Source organism: Leptodactylus fuscus, chromosome 9 (assembly GCF_031893055.1).
Source record: "Leptodactylus fuscus isolate aLepFus1 chromosome 9, aLepFus1.hap2, whole genome shotgun sequence".
NCBI classification, from domain to species: domain Eukaryota; kingdom Metazoa; phylum Chordata; class Amphibia; order Anura; family Leptodactylidae; genus Leptodactylus; species Leptodactylus fuscus.
The window spans coordinates 69,945,649-69,964,978 of record NC_134273.1 but is presented as its reverse complement, the minus strand read 5'-3'; the positions used below and the strand labels follow the sequence as shown (position 1 = coordinate 69,964,978).

The 19,330-nt window shown below is 41.1% G+C and overlaps 1 protein-coding gene across 2 annotated transcripts in view; it reads left to right on the top strand.

Annotated features, from left to right (window-relative positions):
- The window catches only part of TGFBR3 (transforming growth factor beta receptor 3), a 139,046-nt gene that overhangs the window by 80,559 nt on the left and 39,157 nt on the right, over nucleotides 1-19,330 (top strand). Inside the window, exons 5-10 of one of the 2 annotated variants that reach the window (XM_075286557.1) lie at nucleotides 7,467-7,650; nucleotides 8,123-8,288; nucleotides 9,993-10,140; nucleotides 16,656-16,842; nucleotides 16,936-17,159; nucleotides 18,215-18,364. In XM_075286557.1, coding sequence (XP_075142658.1) covers nucleotides 7,467-7,650; nucleotides 8,123-8,288; nucleotides 9,993-10,140; nucleotides 16,656-16,842; nucleotides 16,936-17,159; nucleotides 18,215-18,364 — 1,059 coding nt within the window. The remainder of the gene's footprint in view (nucleotides 1-7,466; nucleotides 7,651-8,122; nucleotides 8,289-9,992; nucleotides 10,141-16,655; nucleotides 16,843-16,935; nucleotides 17,160-18,214; nucleotides 18,365-19,330) is intronic. The other variant, XM_075286558.1, reaches the window with a different exon arrangement.

The following is a 19,330-nucleotide window of genomic DNA, read 5'->3' as shown; positions in this document are numbered from 1 at the left end:
TATATATATATATATATATATATATATATATATATATATGCTGTGCAAGCAGAGCCCTCACCATAGGGATGTTTAGAATAAGGGGTGAGCCCCTAATACTTATTCAGAACATAAGACTTCTTCCAATTCTGTAATTGAAGAATACGTTCTTCTTGGCACCAGTACACACTGCTATCAGAGATACCCTGGAGGGACATAAAATAAGGTGCAGTAGATAAAGGTAGTAAAACACATTCTACATACAATAATCCTGACCTAATATCATGGCAAAGCAAATATTAGCATTTTTCCATGATCTAGGATTACACTCCGTCCTACCTACTCCACAATGTCAACTTAACTCTATTCTTCAAAGGGATTGGATTGACTTTCTCCAGTATTTCCGTTCCCCTTCCTACTCCATAACCTTCTCCGCTGCCTCCTTGACTATGCCATGTAAGGACAAGCCGTGTTTGTATTGGCATCTGTTTAATTTAATACTGTTCATGTATATTTGGTTTAGGTTTTATGTCCAATGTTTACATGTCTTCTGGAATATAAGCATAGATTAACATGGCGTATACTACACTGTAAGGTTCACGTAGTGCAGATTATGTGCAGCAGGAGAGGAGATGAGTATATCAGATACATGGATCTGTATACTTATTCCTCATCCACGGACAGGCTGCCTTAAATAAATACAGTAAATTCTGCAGCCTTGTTACCAGAGTGAATTGTAACATAAACTATAGTTGTGAGTATTAGAATATCTTGTACAATATTACCATATACCAGTCCATACACATGTAATATGGGTATAGATCTGGCAGCCGTGGTCCCTGCTATAAGGCTCATCATTTTAGGGGGTGCAATAACTTTTTTAACGTCCGTTTTGCTGGAGTCTGCTTTAGAGAAATTTGCAGCGCCCCCTATAGTTACCCCCTGGTAGAAAGCACTATTTTGATATTCTTGAATGTAAAGAAATGTATAGAAAATAATAATTCTCTTTAGTATCAATATATTGGCAAATGAATGTGCACCTTGTCTTCAGCTATTAATGTGGCTTTGGGGGACCCCTTTAATCTCCATGTCTCTTATTTTCTAGCCTTGTCTCTCGGCCTCATCTTTTCTAGTTGCTCCATTAATGTGTTGATCCTTTCATCATCTGTCATATATTAGGGTGAAGCAGATTCAGCGTTGGCAGCTCATATCACAAGGTTATCTGTACAACAAGTAGCTAAAGCTCTGCAATGAAGAACACATGTGGAACATTGCTAAATGGCCATTTTTCCAACTAGTATCACTCACTCCAATGTCTTATAAAAGATTTCCAGGACATTGTAAGCGGTTACAGGTCGCAGAGACCTTCCAATGTTTTCTTATTTCACTTCTTGAACAACTCTTTCTGTTCTTACATCAAGCTGAACTCCATTAAAGCCATGATGGGTTCCATGCAGGAATGTGAGTGTCATCTGGAAAGAGGGAGCAGATGTTGTGTTTGAATGGGTGACATTCACCGCAATTCCCAATCCAAGTGCAGCCTATGACTCAATTGTCTTTATTTTATGCACTTTGCTGACTGCGATGTGAAGGATGCCATTATTATGTACAGGTTTTTGTCACGTTGGACAAAGTGTTTTTAATCATCACTTTGCAAAGACATCCCATAAAGTAAGAAAAGCAGGACAGGGTTAAATGGATTGCCTGGATTATATGTGTACTGAGCTGGTTTATATCATTACTTTGGTCTAAGAACCTGGGACACAAAATAATGTTTCCAACCTTAATACGGCATAGATACGTTACATACAGTGCTGGCATTTATGGTGGTTATAATAATAGGACAACCCCTATTTGTATTTGGAGTGATTTAGTAGCTGGCTGATCCTAAGAGCGCTGTTAAGTGCTTTGGGGAAAACTGGCAAGAAGACACCCCTAACCCCCACATTGTAGTAGGTGCATCGAGAAAAAGAAGAAACAACAGCGTCAAGCTCTTATAGTGTGCTACCGTAGCAGATAAGGACATAATAACAAATGACAGTAGAATGCTCACCGCAAGTGGTTGTGACATATGTTGGCTCACAACCACTATATAAACATGTAAATGAGGAGCCACCAAAAATTTGGAGGGAGCCTCTACAGGGGGGTGGACCTCAGTAACAGCAGCCAAGTCTGGTGCTGGTGTCTGGAGCATCCAAAGGGCAGGAAAAAGGAGGCAGGAGGCGCGCTGGTCCAATGAAGAACTCTATTTATCACACAACGCGTTTTGGGCAGAGTATCCTTTCTCAAGTGTGAGTTCTTCTTTGGACCGACATGCCTCTTGCCTCCTTTTTCCTGCCCTTTGGACATTGTGGTAGGTAGGATTGTAACAATGGAGTTGCTAGTTTCTCCATGGATTCCCTTCACAGGTAGAAGGAGAGAATCGGAATCCCTTGACAGGTAGAAGGGGAGAATCAGATTCCAATCACAGGTAGAAGGGGAGAATCAGATTCCCGTCACAGGTAGAAGGGGAGAATCAAAAGGCTCTAATGAAACAATTAGCTGTTTTCCCATTCATGTGAATAAAACCTTGGAACTTCTTTATTTTTGCTTAGAATTGTTGGACTATCCAGTAACAGTTTGGTAATCTGGCACCGAGCCTCTGCCGGATCAACAGGAATTCCAGGCACTCGGTTGCGTCATTGGTTAAGCACTACCAGGCATACAGTATGGGCACAGATTTTTTTGCACTTTACCGAAATATTGTAACCCACTTAACTCCTAGTAATACAACATAATTATTCCTCAATGGCAGGTGTGCAAACACAGTTCACTTTTTTATTTTTTTCATTTTGTTTTTGAGCCAGGTGGTTGACTCACATCCAGTAATAATATCAGGCTTTGGTATTCTGCCATCACCTTAAGCTGCTGCAATAAAGTTTATAGAATTGACAGATGAGGCAGAACGCCTTACTTTTTTATATTACTACTACCAAAGCCAAGATTTCAAGTAAGAAATGCAAGTCTGGTCAAAACTATAATGCAGTCCGTGAGCACATCGCAGCAACATTGCTTTGAGCATGGCAGGCGTACAGTTTGGCTTCGCCTCTGCTCACATCTGTTTTACTGGTTCCGCCGGGCTGTTAGAAAAAAACAAAAAAAAATCCCACCCTTTTATTGTATTTGGGATACGCTAGATAGGTTTCATAGACTTGTGGTCAAATCAGGTCACGTTCAGCAGAGGAGGGGAGGATTTAGAGACTCAAGTTATATGGCTAGATTGGAAACAAATTAATACGTTACATAAATCAGGGACATAAACGTATGAGATCAATTATACGGAACAGTTATGGAAAGCAGAAAAAGATAAAAAATAGAGATGAGCGAGTACTGTTCGGATCAGCCAATCCGAACAGCACGCTCCATAGAAATGAATGGAAGCACCTGGTACTTCCGCTTTGACGGCGGCCGGCCGCTTAACCCCCCGCGTGCCGGCTACGTCCATTCATTTCTATGCGAGCGTGCTGTTCGGATCGGCTGATCGCTCATCTCTAATAAAAAATCATAGTTTTTAGGGTTCTGCCGCATAAAGTCCTCATTTCCCAACGAAGAAGCTGAATATAAGGGGTGATATAATCTGGAGTAATAATAGGTTTTTATTTATATAGCGCCAACATATTCCATAGCACCTTACAGTTAAGATTGCTTACCATCTAGGTTCACCTACTTTTTTTTATTTCCCAAGGTAAGTAAAACAAAAAATTAAGGCGATGGGCTTTATCTTATTGCTTTACTGGCTTCTGCCCACGACTTTGTCTGCGGGTTGTTGTTGGCGATGAGCCGCTAACAATTAGCCAAATGTGGTTGGCGGTGATCTGTCTGCGTCTACGTGTCAGCTCTGCTACATCTGTCTATTTGCGCAGCATCCTCAGCTGTATATACATCCGTATGGAGAGCAGAGCAAGCTGTGGTACCGCGCTGCCTCAGCTGTCCACAGGTCTTGTTTGGTATTGCAGCTCTGACCTATTCACTTGAATGTAGAAGAGCTACAATACAAAGATAGGGGTAAAACAAAACAGATCCTTTGTTATCTTAGACAACCCCTTTAAGCCATTCTGTGAGTCTTATGTCTTATTTTCCGATGGCCTAGGATCTGGAACATTAAGGCCTATGTGCTATCATTGCGGAGTAATAAATAAAGCGCCTTGTACACGTCATCCTCATGTCTAGAACTGTCTTCAAGCAACCCCTACATGATCCGAGGGCTCACGCAGAGAGCAGCGCTTGGTTATCGGAATGGTTTAGATTTGTTGTTATGGTTTCAGACTGTTTATTGCCGCGCGTCCAGAGACATAACTCTTCTGCTGGATAAATCTATTTCTGTTGATACAAGTTGATTTTTATGAAGATGTTTAATGGATGCAGTTGGGATCAGATCACAGCTGCTTAGATGGTGTTTTGCATCACTAATGACCGTGTGATTGGGTTGGGAAGTCTACCAAGACGTCCGCGAACGTACAACGCTGTCATTTATATTACATTATTATAAGTAAACAAGTTATCCCAGACTTACAAAATATGTCTTAGGATACGTTCACATGGAGTTTTTTTGTCTTTAGAGTTTGACTCTTTTTGAAGAGGTTTTTCTGAAAGTTTTTGGATTTTTTTTTTTTACCTAGTGTTTCTTAAAACGTGTAGCATTTCCTTAAAAACTGTATACTCTACACATTATATTTTCTGCCCCCCCCCCCCCCCATTTATTTATATGGGAGTTTCAGGTAGAATCTGTCTTTGGTACAACCATATTGCCCTCCTTGCCATCATCGACCAGTTACCGTATATACTCGAGTATAAGCTGAATTTTTCAGCACAGTTTTTGTGCTGAAGAAGCCCCCCTCGGCTTATTCTCGAGTCAGCAAAAAAAAAAAAAAAAAAAAAAAAAATAATTATTATTATTATTATTATTATTTAATTTTTTTTAGGGGGGGGTCTATGACCAGCCGCAATATCAATGTATAGAATCTCCCATAAAATAGTAGAAAAACAAAGAAACTTTAAAAAAAAAAAAAAAAAAAAAAAAAACATTAAAGTTGTAAATCCCTCCTTTCCCTAGAATACATATAAAAGTAGAAAATTACTGTGAAACAAATACACATTAGGTATCCCTGTGTCTGACAGCGCCCGGTCTACTGAATATAGGGGATCTGCAGTGCTCCTGTTCCGTCGGGAAGGGGTTAATAGGAGCACTGCAGATACCCTATATTCAGCCAGACTGAATTCCAAGTGGGGGAAAAAAACCCAGTCCTCAAGCTCAGGGAAGGGGCAGACAGACAACCAAAATACCCCCTCCCCTTCCCCAGCAACTACTGCACCCAAAAACTCCGACCATTTTAATTTTTGAAATTTTCCAGTAGCTGCTGCATTCCCCCCCCCCCCCCCCTCGGCTTATACTCGAGTCAATACGTTTTCCCAGTTTTTTTGTGGTAAAATTAGAGGCCTCGGCTTATATTCGGGTCGGCTTATACTCGAGTATATACGGTAGTTAAAGGACACTGTATGATAAATAAGGGAACTTTACTTTTGCTCTGACTATACACATCTAGAAAAGTTGTAATATCGCACGGTCAATTTGGGTCTATTTAGGTAAAATTACGTAAAAAAATCTGGTTACAGATCAAATTGTCATGGGTCTTCTTGGTCTCCCACCGACTGGGAGGAATCCAGGACTGCCCCGCTGAATCCGTCTGGAAGTAAATTCATCTTGTAGCAGAATTCAAAGTCTGAGTTTACATTTTCCAGACATTAAGATTTAGGAGTGCAGTCGAGTTTTCATCTACTAAATATAGAATAATCTCTATATAGGGAGACCCTACGATTTAGACTCTGCGTGACATATACTGTATACTGTATATGTGTGCAGCTCCGAGCTACTGTACGTATTTATCTCCTTAGTGTCCTATGGATTCTATTAATCGATAACACCTCAAATCTAATAGCACTTGAGAGATGTCATTTGCTGTATTAGAAGCGGCTTTTTATAGTAACCTTTGTTTAATCAGAATGTGTCCGGAAATCTGCCAAGGTGTGTGCACCGGTCATTGTATATAGATGAAATCCAAACAAAAGGGTATCGCGCTGCCACAAAAGAAGCGTTCCTGCCTTGAATGTATTGAATGAATTGAATGTAACGCTTACACATCTCTGGTTAGATAGTTGTGTAGGTACATTTGCTACTTGTCCATTTCACCTCTTCTTGGACAGCAAACATGTAATCCTTCCCTTCGTGGTATTCATCCACATTATAATTCACTCTAGGATGAAACATACAATGATGTGTTTTCTGAGATATCTTAGCTGGCCGCATCTGTTGAGCAGAAGTTCAGAATCTTGCTATTCTTTGGAAAATGTGTTATGTACTTTGTACCAAGTGTAAAGACATTAAACCTGCCAGCATTATGTTACATACTGTTGGTGCCCCGGCCCCATAAGGTATCCAGATATACATACCATGACTAATAATAGTTCTTAAAGCACCAGCCAGGAGCGTATATAGTATTTGTGTATATGCTAGTGGTTTCCTTAGTTCTTCCTGTCTGTCTGCTTATTAGCTCAGATCCATTAGAATAGAGCTGTGATCTGTGACTACAGCCTATCTACAGAGCCTAAAGGTAGCTTGCGGTAGTCTGAAACATGCACCTCAGCCCGACTGCCTCAGGGAACGCAAGAGGTTCCCAGCACCAGAATAGAAATTTACACCATTCTAACTCATGCTGGGCGTGGATCGGGGATTGAGGAACACATTTGGCACAAAGGCATCCAAGGAATGATACATTCCCACCAATATTCTTAGTTTGGGTGGCAGATTTTAACCAGTGCTTTTGGTCCCATCTTAAGGCTTCCATAGCAAGCATCATAGATGGTGGCTGTGAGCCACATTGTGTCTCATTAGCCACTGGTGTAGGACCACTGATGCAGACTACAATAATGTAGCATCTCAATAAAAGTGTTTCTATTCATTGGTGATCCTTATGGTTATGCCTATCCATGGACATTTTCCTACTAGTGGAAATTTTCCCTTCTGCACAGGATAGGATGTAGGTGATTGATTCCTGGGTCTGTCCAATGTGTTCCCAGTGTTGTACATGGTCAATCCCCAGTGATCAACCACTCCTAATGCTGTGGACAATGGATGAGTGTTAATAATAGGAAAGCTCATTTAAGGATTGTCGGTACAGTTGTACTCATGCAATTCATGAAACTAACCATAGGCAGCCACATACAGTCACATCGGTTATCACCTTGAGAGTAGTATCCAAAAACAGTATTGTTTCGGAAAGCTGATTGTCTTGTTGAGAGACATGTGGACCTGACCAGTCAAAAGGGAGAAGTATGTGAGGACACATCTGTATAAAACCTCTTCATATTTTGTTATTGACGGGTGGAATAGATGTACAACTTTGTATTATATGATCAAGCAGAGATGGCTAATATGATTTATTGTCCCCTAGGTACCACAAGGCTCTACAGTACAATATGAAGTAGGAAGCCTCTCCTTGAACACTCAGACGGAAGTAAAGCCTCTTCCTACTGAAAATAACCTCCTGCTACAATGGACCACAAGGAACTACGGGGCAGTGACCTCTTTTACAGAGATGAAAATGACCAATTATATTGACATCAGAGTGGGTGAAGGTAGGATGCAGTATTATTATTATTGCAATATTATCATCATGAAAAGATCCCAGAGTATAATGATAGTGTTTGTGGGGTTCGCGGGCCCGCACCCTACTTACTGATCCCCTCTCCTGATCACAGCCGCCTCTGCAAAAGGGGAGGATCGGTAAGTAAATAGGGCTTGTTACCTGCTGGAAAAAAAAATCAGGGTCTCGCCGGGCCCCCTAATGTCCTGGACCCTGTGGCAGCAGCTACCACTGCTACCCCAGTAGTTACACCCCTGTATGCTCCCATTAAAATAAATGGGTCCACATGCAGTCCGTGATTTTCATTGACACAATGCGGGCATGTGAAAGGTTAGAAAAAGGTTAAAAAAAACAAACATATTTTCCCAGGATTATATATTAATATGTGCAACGGCTAATACATGCATTTACATATAACTACCTATGTAATATAGCAGCTAAAATGAAGAATATATCTCTTTTAGATAACACTTTTCCTGACACCTGCATCATTCAGAAGAACTTTATTTCTCTGAACTATCTTGGGCGCTATCTGGAACCTCAGCCGGCCATGAGCTGTGTACTAGGAACAGAGGAGGAGAGACTCATTCACATCATAGAGTTGGATTCTCCAAGGGCCACCCCATACAGGTAACGTGCCAAACCCTGGTATATATTGAGAAGACATTGTGGTGCCCCTAGGCCAACAAAGAAAAGTGCAAAACTCACAAACCATAACATCCACCCAAGATAACATTGTCTGCTGACAAGTTGCAGGGAATCTTAGCTACCAGTAACCCAATAAAATTATAATTATTTACTGGTATAAATTATAGTTCAGATCTATCCCATTAGCTGGCGTAGACTTGAGTTTATGGTGCACGCCCTTGTTCACCCAACAGAGGCCGAAAAAGTGTCCTTTATACCTTTACAGACTATAGTGCGCCTTTATCACTTCCATATGAGTTATGGGGTAAAACATCACTTATATTGGAATAAAATGCGTTAGCAGAGGCCACACGTTGCAGAAAAGCTGCGTTTTTTTGCGCCAAAGCTGTGAGTGGCTTGCAAAGGAATGGAAAATATACACTTTTCCCCCCTAAATCCACTGCAGCAAAATTGGCAATAAAAAACCACAACTTTGTACAATGTGTGGCCTCAATGTTAGGGAGCGTTTTATTGGCAAGTCATTTTTTCAATGTAGTTTTTTGAGCCAATGCCAGAATTAGATCCAAAAAGAAAAAAAATTGTCCGTCCTTCCTTTTATATTTTATGTTCCTTTTGAATCCACTTCTGGCTTTCGAGAAACTGCATGAAAAACTAATATACAAATTACATAAAAAATCACATAAAAAACTACAATGACGTTTTTCCAAATAAATTGTTGTGGGTGTCGTTCCAATTTTATTATGCTTAGTTTATTAATATAGATTGTCTTATCTTTATAGCCGATGGCTATCCATAGTACACAGAATTTATACAGTGTAGTTGCAGTCATGGATTGATGGCATCGAGATAGCCCCTGTAAAACATCTGTTTTGAGTTTCCCGACCATATTACATTGCCAAACTCTAATTGCCATTGAAAGTGAAATTGGAGGTACCAGGCAGCTGCTCGGCTTGATACATGAAACACCCAGAATATTTTTAGTCTCTAGTATTATAATCTTCTTGGTTTTTCTCTGCTTTGAATACGACTCCCGCAATATTTTTTCTAAGTTACCGTGGATTAAAACTTGGCTATCTCTGCGTTTAATGACAATTCTGGATGCCAAGTCTTCAAAGTTCCCCTCGAGCTGGAATGGATTTATGATCGCAATGTCAAATAAGAAACCCTTTGCCACCAAAACTTAGTAATTACCAATTATAATGTTGACCATGTGAACACAAGTGAATGGATGTTGTCCTATCTTCCAAATAATCCTCGTAAAATTGGAGGATAAAGTCCACTCCATCTGTAAGTTCTTAGAAGGACTACATTGAATTATATTCCTTGTGTTGGCTACTTATCTTCTTATTGTATCACAAAGACAACACCTCCTGGCTGTCTACATCTTTGAACTTCTAACCTTGTAACCGGTGGTAGAACCTTTCACTACATTCCGAGTCTTCACTGAGCGCTTCACACTTCGGCTCCCAGAATTTTTGACTATTTTTTTTAACCCAACTATATGTCACTGTGTTCTCAGTCAGTAGATGAAACGTCTTCGTGTTCTGTTACAGTGGTCTGGTCTGCACATGTTCGCTCTTTGGCGAAAATCTAAATATTTAATTGGTGGAACAGATGCTGGATCACAAGACATTCAGCTGAAAGGAGACGTTCCTTTTACTATCTGACTTTATTTTCCTTATGTAGTACGTTTCAGGTCGACATAATTATCGATATCAGTCCGCGACATCCAGACGTCACTCTTGTCAAGAACCTTGTCCTTATCCTCACGTGCAAAAAATCGGTCAACTGGGTTATCCGAACTAGCAATATGCAAGGCAAGCTGGAAATCTTGGTATGTTTCTTGCTTCATTATTTTTTTACTGATAGTAATGTAGATTTAACAACATTATAAATAGGTATACGTAATGCGTTATTTATGGTCTTCATTCATTTTTCATGCATTTTTTGCATGGTCCTGGAACAAACAGTTCTCTAGAAATTGAGCATAAAACAGCTGTTACTCTGCCAATCCTTCATCTTCAACTGGTGGAGAAAAACTTAGCAAAGGTGGTAGGGTTTAATATAATCTTTTGCCCTACTGCTTATAGGATACGTCTGAAAAGCTCCTGTTCTAGCCAGTTGTCTTACAGACAGACACAGGACAGCAGAGATAGCAGTCTACATAGACAATAATAAAGTAATGAAGAATGTTGATCCTGGGGTCTGGAAGCAATCTTTCCAAGATGGAATAAAATTGGACTATTCCTCTATGATCTCAGCCATATTTTATAGGGTACATCTAAAAGGCTCCTGTTTTAGCCAGTTGTCTTACAACCAGACACAGGACAAGGTAGGGGAGGAAGAGACATGAGCTTCTGAGACATAGAAAGAATAGTTCTTGATATATTTATCAGATTTAGTTGTAATATGGAACAGAATAGGACCAATGGAAAAAGGGGAGGGAGGGAGAATTTCTATGTTTACTGTTACTTTAAAGGGTTTCTTCAGGAAAAAGTCAAAACCTAGGGGTGGCCTTGGTGGGTACGGAATGAAAAAATGCATTTACACTCATATATCCCTGGCGCGCCGATGTACAGCTTTGATCCTTGATCTCCACTGGATTCTGGCCAGACCGGAGGTAGAGAGGCTCATGTGACTACTGCAGCCAATTATTGCTTCACTTCTGGTCTGGTTGTTACTGGCAGCAGAACGAATAGGGATCGGGACTATTAAACAGAGTGCTGAGAATTAGTAACCCAGCTGCCCTTGGGCTTTGACTTTTTTCAGGAAAATTCCTTTAAATGCAAAATATATTACATAGTTCCACACCAAGGGTCAAAGGGTTGGTCCTGTTTTTAAAAATGCCCTGCAATAGTTACAAGCTATCCGGCCATGGAATTCTAATGATCAGCCTTATCGGAATATGTAAGGGAATCTAGCATAATGTAACTCGCCATTACTGATCTCATAGTCATTCATCTTGCATTCTCCTTAAAACCTTCTCCTTAAAACCTACAGGAAAGTAAACCACGATTTTTAAGAAATAGCGCCCAGAAGAAATAAGCATTTGTATAGCCCATGATCTCCCCGCAGCTTCCTATACCTGTTGACAGATTGCTAACATTTCACTTACAATAACATACATTCTAGCACCTCTGAGGATTCATCTTATCTGAAGTGTGCTCCTATCTGTAGATGAACTTATTTATAGTTGGCTATATGTAGCCTATAAATCCCAGTTATTCATTGCTTATCGTCCCAGCTAATTGATTTGATCTTACAAAAGTGTGAAGTTTCCATATATTACGTAGATTGCTGGAGGGCTTGTAATCCTCCGGTAATGCACCATAGATATAAGTCTACTGGAGAGAACACAGCAGAGATAGCAGTCTACGTAGACAATAATACAGTCATGAAGGATGTTGATCCTGGGGTCTACATGTGATGGCCATGGGGAACCAGGAAGGAATCTTTCCAAGATGGACATAAATTGGATTATCTTATATGTGATAACCAGATATGATACGTGGAGAGAAGCTAAGCTCCGTGATATATAGGTTTTTATATAGATTTTAAAGCAGAGTAAATCACAAGACTCCTAGGAGACACAGTGAGAGTCCTGATAACCCCGCCCACGCATACTGATTGGCAGCTCTCCCTGTATCAGTGTGTAGGGAGAAGGCTGTCTATCACTGTGCGTGGGCGGGATCATCAGGACTCTCACTGTCCATCCTAGGAGTCCTGTGAGGATTTTCTCTGCTTTACACTCTGAAATCCTGTTACAAAACAAAAAAAAACCTCTATATCACAGAGCTTAGCTTCACTCTCTATCATATTTAGCTCTGAAATAGGGAAAGCTGAAATATCTTGACAGATTAACCTTTAACAACCTGGCAGAAAACAAATACTCAAAGTTTTTTATAGTTTTTTTTTCTTCTTTTTTAAAGTTATTGGGCCTTATTCGCCAGTCTAGTGAAAACATAGAGGGATCGGTTTATCTTTTTCCCCCAGTGGGCAGTCGTGTTTATTTTGCTATGTGGCTTCATGTTATTTTTGGTCAGTGTAAACCATGGAGTTCTGCTGCGTTGCTGTCCAGCTCTTGTGGGCTGTTTCAGCACAGCGTGAACTAGGGCTGACCTTAAATGTTTCCACTCCAGATTTCTTTCCCTTCCATATGGGTCTTCTCGACCTCGCAGCTTCTTCATTAGCTTTTACTCTAAATATTTAAGACTTCAATCATCTATAAGGTCTATAGCTTGCCGTGAATTGGATTTTTTTTGTCATCCCTTTTAGGAGTTTTGGTCTGGGTAATTTGACAGGTATCTTCGCACAGCAACTGAGAGGAAATCCCCATGTTGTGGGCCGCAGACAGCTGCCAAATATCTTTATTCGAAACATGTGCCGCTCTCTTTTTTTTTCAAGATAACTCAATTTAGATTTTTTGATTTTTTTTTTTTCTTTTACTACACTTTCACTAAATTTTCTCTTGGACACATTTGCACTCATTCATGTGGCTCTGAGCTTTTCTTCCAATGTGCAACATTATTCATATTGACTAATTCTTATACGGGAATCACAGGCCATCTGTGAATTGCAAGAACTACATGTTGCAACACTGCGAGAAGGGCTGTGACTGGTCTTCCATTACCAAGCCTGCTGTAAAGCACCGTAATCCAGTATTACATTACCAATGGTTTAGGAAATATCTAGATATTTCCATGTTTTTTGTTTTTTTTTTTACAAGCAATCCATTGAACTGTGTAAAATTGAAAACCTGTAAATCTGTTGTTCAGGTATTTCATCCATTGAGCTTAAAGGGATCCTATCATTAGAAGCCTATTTTTAAATAAGCCCACGTCGGAGTATCCTTAAGAAAGGCTATTCTTCCCCTACCTTTAGAATTCTTCTCCATGCCACCATTTGGTAGATATCCCGGTTTTCGTCGTTATGCTAATGAATTTCCAGGCAGAACAGGGCTCAAACAGCACTGGGGCATTTCTGTGCTGCTTGAAAATTATCCAGCATTGCCTCCATCTTCTTCTTCACCTTGTCTCCTGCGTCATCGTTACATCTTCATCCAAAAGCGCTGACTGTGCATGTCAGTCGGCCATTTTCCAGTGGCCAAACAGGAGAGGCCACAGGAATATGGCCGACGGATATGCGCAGTTGACACTTTTGGATGAAAACGTAACGGTGACGCGTGAGAAGTCCACGAGTGAGGGTCGGGCTGGATCCTCCGAGCAGTCTTCTCCGTGCAGCGTCCCCGTGGCATCTTCCGGCTCTGAATTCACTCTGCCAGGCATTGGGCCTGGGCAGAGCCGACTGCGCATGCCCGCACTACAAGCGGACATGCACAGTTGGCTCTGCCCAGGCCCGATGCCTGGCAGAGTGAATGAAGAGCCGGAAGATGCCGCGGGGAAGCTGCACGGAGAAGACTTCTAAAGGTAGGAGAAGAACCAGCTTTGATTGGCCGACTGTATAGCATTCGGCCAATCAATGCTGGTTCTGCATCGAACTTTTACATTCGAACTGTGAGTGGTACTCGATCTAGTACGAGTATTTTGAATACCGTAGTATTCGATCAAATACCTACTCGATCGAGTACTACTCGCTCATCTCTAATAGAATCCCTTTAATATATATTGGACCGTGCTAGGAAGCAAAAGTAACCAATTCCGTATCTCCATTTTAGCGTCTAGGAAATATCTAGAGATTTCCATATTGTTTTTGACATACAGACCACTGAACTTATTATTCAGGTACTTCATCCTTTGAGCTTAATGTACAGTACAATTTACTAGGCCTCAGTTATTTTATTAGAAAGCAAAAAATAGTGCAAATCACTAATATAATTCAAGTAACATAAAACTTTTCACTTATTTCATCCTCATCTTTTACAATATCTAGTAATAAGTTACAAAGTTCTGGCTGGTAAATGGTTAAGCCTCAGTCGCAGCATGTTTCGTGTTCTTTGCCTGGTGTCTAAATTTAGGCCTGGAATAGTAATATATACATTCATATTGGCAGAGCCCACCAGGCTTTTTTAGTTCCAAATCCAGCTGTGCGAAGAAATAGAGTTCCTGTGAACATGTTAGGAAATGTACAAACTCTGGTGCCTTGGTCAGAAATACTGAATCTGAAATCTATAGCGCTCTTGTTCTGCCCACTTGCTCTGTTTTACGCTGCTGTTTGCTTGGACTGAGTTGTTTTTATGTTTTAGGCTTTACATTCCCATGACATATTAGTACTCACTCCATACTAGAACCTACTGTAACTTTAGGGTCCCACAAATGTGACGGTACATTGACCTATAGGCAAGGAACTGGACGGGATATTCAACAGATATGGTGGCACTGACTTTCTTGTTTTTCTTAGGCCTAAGTGTTGTGAACAGGAAATAGGAACCCATTAGGTTTTAATTTAGGGCTTAGGGAGTGACGTCTAAAGGATTGACTTCAGTCCAAGTAATTTAAGGCATCCTGGTCCTTTAAGTGGCTATGGCTCATGCGTGCAAGTGATAAGCAGACTCCAGCGTGAATTAGGGCAAATGGCTTTGAAGCAAAGATGTTAGGCCTGGTTCAAATCTGCATTCAGTATTCCGTTTCGGGAGTCCGCATAGGGACCACCGAATGCACTAAAAAGCGGTGAGCAATGAAAGCACACAAACACCATAGACTATAATGGGGTCCGTGTATTTTCCGCGGGGTGTCCGCACGAATCAGGTGGAGAGAAAAGTACGGCAAGAACTACTTTCCTTTTCGTATTATTCATGCGGGACACCACACGGACTATAATGGGGTCCGTGTGCTTTCATTGCTCACCGCTTTTTAATCATTCAGTATGTTCCCAAGCAGGGACAGAATACCGAACGCAGATGTGAACCAGGCCTTAGACATACAGCTCTGTTTCTAGCCATCAAAATTTTTCCAAAATTTCAAGAAAATCGTGAAATGTTTTTATTTTACCATGCTTTTCTTTCATGCGCTGGGGTTATAGGAGAAAATGTGCAGGCTATTTGCTTTTCTTGGAAGAAAGGATACCAAGAAAACACATGAAAAAAAGACTGGCGGTCCTGGAGACCCTCTGATTGTACCAGCTGCATTGTACAGACTGGTGAGCGATCAAAGAACGTCTTTCATCATACTGTATTTTAGAAGAGGGCTACATCGAAAAGGACTCCTCGTGTCCTCCTTTGTAGACATAAGGCACACATGGAAATTCTTTCCATACCAGCATGAAAATGCTCAATTTGCCTGAAAAAAAAATGCCAGCCATGAAGCCCAAGCAGTTGTTGAGGAGGAGACGCGTTTTAGCAGAGTGGGCGCAGCAATTAAACTGGATATTTAGCGTACCCGATGATCCGCTGCCTACACAGGACAGCCGCGCTCCAGCAGATGTGAAATATATGACTTCCCGCACTCCGCTAATCCGAAACAGAAGAGTAAGGCCATAAATATTTGCACATATGTTAGGAATTGAGTTAAGCAATGCATATTTTATTTACGTGTAGAGCGGAGAGCCCGATGACATTATTTATATCTGATTTTTGAGAGGCAGGACCTAAGAACGTTGTCTCGTGAGGAGATTTCCAGCAAGTTCAAGGTCATTCACTGTGGGAATTGGGAAGTGAAAATCTCCATTAGTGATCAGTCCCAGCAATGGCATCGAAAATCCTATTCCTTAAGTAACGGGGCATCAAATGAAATTCACTATATCAACTTAGAATAGAACATTAATCGAAGAGTGTCAAGAGTCCAATATCCAAGGGGCCACATGGTGGCTCAGTGGTAAGCACTGCAGCCTTGCAGCGCTGGAGTCCTGGTGTTCAAATCCTGCCAAGGGCAAAAAAAACCATCTGCAAGGAGTTTGTATGTTCTCCCCGTGTTTGCATGGATTTCCATCCCATATTCCAAAAAAAAAGACATACTGATAGGGAAGGATTTACATTGTGAGCTCTATGTGGGGCGTACAATCTACATTTAAAAAAAAAAAAAAAAAAAAAGAGTCCAATATCCAGGACCGTCACGGATCAGCTGTTTGGCGAGACCTCAGCGTTCCCGTGAGTGCTGCAGCTCCTTCATAAAAATCAAAGCAGAATGCCATATATTGTAAAGCCACTTGAATGGGCCTTTTGACTGTAGTGTAGTGGAAATCACTGCCACCACCTCAAACAGCTGATCAGCGGGGGTTCCCGGTGTCGGATCCCTGTTGATCCTCAGTTTATGACCCACTCTAGGCATAGGTCATAAACTGATAAAGCCCAGAAAACCCCTTTAATCCCTGTGCTAATATGTGTTTGGCTTTGCGAACAGAAATTTTCGGATCATGAGTCGATGTATAATTTTATATTTGGTTTTGTCTTGACAGACACCAAACAGTGTTACCTTTAGCAAAGATCCGGAACACACTCTTTTCACAAGCAAACAGGTGATGCAAAACATTCCTTCAAGTCAGGAGCGTTTGGTAAAGTGGGCCTACGATAAGAATTATCCAGTGACGTCGTACACCTTTGTGCCAGTGGCCAACAAGTTTCACATCAAACTGGATACTATAGGTAAAGAAAAACTCAGTAGTTCTAGAATATTTCTATGGTTCTGTTTTTTTCTGATGTTTCTTTCCTTAGGTCCTAACAAATCTTTCTTCTTAGAAATGAACGATGAAGAAAACTTTACTCGTCCGCCTGAACTGGACTTTCTCTCCATTGACGATCAAGAACAGGCACCAGAAGACTTCTTACAGTTTTTAAACAGGAGCGATAGGCGAGACAAACCCAAGGAGCCTGAAGAAGTGCAGGGAAATATTAACGTGGCCTTGTCTGTGAAATGTGACCAGGACAAGATGGAAGCGACTATAGAAAAGGACAGTTTACAGGTATGTTATAAGTCGGGAAGGTTCTTTGGGAAGATGTACTTAATGTTGACATTGAAGGTGGAAGAAGAGAAGACTGGAGGTCATGTGTAATCTTAATGTAAGGACCGCAAGAACAAGTGAGGGTCCTTTTATAGTGTAGTAGAAGTATACTTTTAAAGGTGACATCTAGGTTCACAAAAATGATTTGTCTGGGACTTCACTTGTTTTTAAAGTTTTTCAGTAAATGTGTTTTTAACATACCGAGGCAAGTGCTGGCCAAATTTTCGTTTCCTGTATTGCACCTACAGCCAACATGCATTCATCTTCTACCTGAGATGGTCGTGTATATGTACTAGGTTTCCAAGTCTGTAATGTGTACAGGTTGTTCCTTGCCAGGCTCAGATTAAACCAAGTGTGTAGGGTCAGATATAGATCACCAAATATAGCCAAAATTATCCACATACGTTTTTTTGGCTTACGGCTACTGAAAGTCGCTGGGATGGTGACTTGTTTCCCTCTTCTCCTTGACATTTATGAGGAAGTCACAAGTGATATCTCCCAGGCCTGGTTCACATGGGCAGTCCGCTTGGAGACCCCCCAATACCAAACACATTGACAAGCGATGAGCAATGAGAGCACATGGACGCCATAGGCTATAATGGGGTCCGTGTGTTTTCCGAGCGGTGTCCGCACTAGTCATGCGGAGAGAAAAGTACTTCATGAACTACTTTCCTCTCTACATGACTAGTGCGGAGACCACGTGGAAAACACATGGACCCCATTATAGTCTATGGGGTCCATGTGCTTTCTTTGCTCACTGCTTGTCAATGCGTTCGGTATTCCATTCATGTGGATTTCCCGAACAGAATATCGAACACAGATGTGAACCAGGCATAAGATACTGGGGTGATTTTTATTAATAATGTATATTTGCTAATCCCTATTTTCAGGAACTGCAGAAATCTAAATGCATACAATAATATTGAAGACGACGATGCACAGCAATAGATTTGGAATTGCATTGTTTAATGCACTTGTACGTTTTGCATCCATTCACTTGTTCCATCCTTTTCAAGGCCTATGGATACATAGGGACAGGACTTTCTCTACTCGATCCAGTTTGCAAAGCAAGAGAAAATGCCACTCACTTTATCTTAGAGTCTTCCCTGACGGAATGTGGGACACAGCACATTATTGATGACTCAAACATTGTATACTGCAATACTGTAAGTAGTTATATGGGCTGTTAGCTCTATGCAGGGCCTTGAAGGGGATCCTAAGACTTTAGGATAACAGTAATGCTGTAACTGTGCTTTGCGCTGCCCTTAGACAGTAGATATTTGTTGCCAGACCCTGACGATTATCTCATTTCTATAGACTCGCCTCCAGTATCCGGGGGAAAATAGACCGGGCAGGTTGGATTTTTCCTGTCCAGTTCCATTGTATCCATTGCCCAGCCACATGTTGACCTATTTAGAACTTTGAGCATGTTTTTCTAATTTTCCATTGAGCTCAGGATGTCCATGTAGGATCAGTAATGACTTATACAGGCATAATAATATATAATTAGATATGCAGCTTGGAATTATTAAATGCATTGTTTCAAGAGGTCACATGGCAGAGGGGGCACCTTTGTTTCTTGCTGGAGTACCCAAGGCTATAGATTTTTTTATACAGTATATTTTTGGTGTATTTAGTCTTTTTGCATTCATCACTGTTATACTGTATATACATTGACTAGAGTGCATACAAGACCACCACTCCATTTAGACCCATCACCATGTTTGTGCGGCGAGGAGGAAAAGGACAGCCATTACCAGCCATGGGGTCCCCAACTATCCTTTAAATGAGTGCTAAATGTTTTTTACGGGAAAACCAGGGTTGAGGTCAGACATTGTAGGATAACAGTTTGAGTTGCAGATTTTGCAGTTTGTTTTTTTTTTTAAGCCAAAACCAAGAGTGGCTTCAAAAGGAAAGGGAAAGGAAGAACTGAGGCCTGGTTCACATCTGCGTTCCGGTTTCCGTTCAGGGAGTCTGCTTGGGGACCCCCAGGACTGAAACCTGTATACATCAGGAAACCCATGGACCCCATAGACTATAATGGGGTCCATGTGGTTTCCGCTCAGTTTCCACTGCTTGTAGGACTTTTCTCTACGCATGTTTCGTGCAGAAACTGAGCGGAAACCACACAA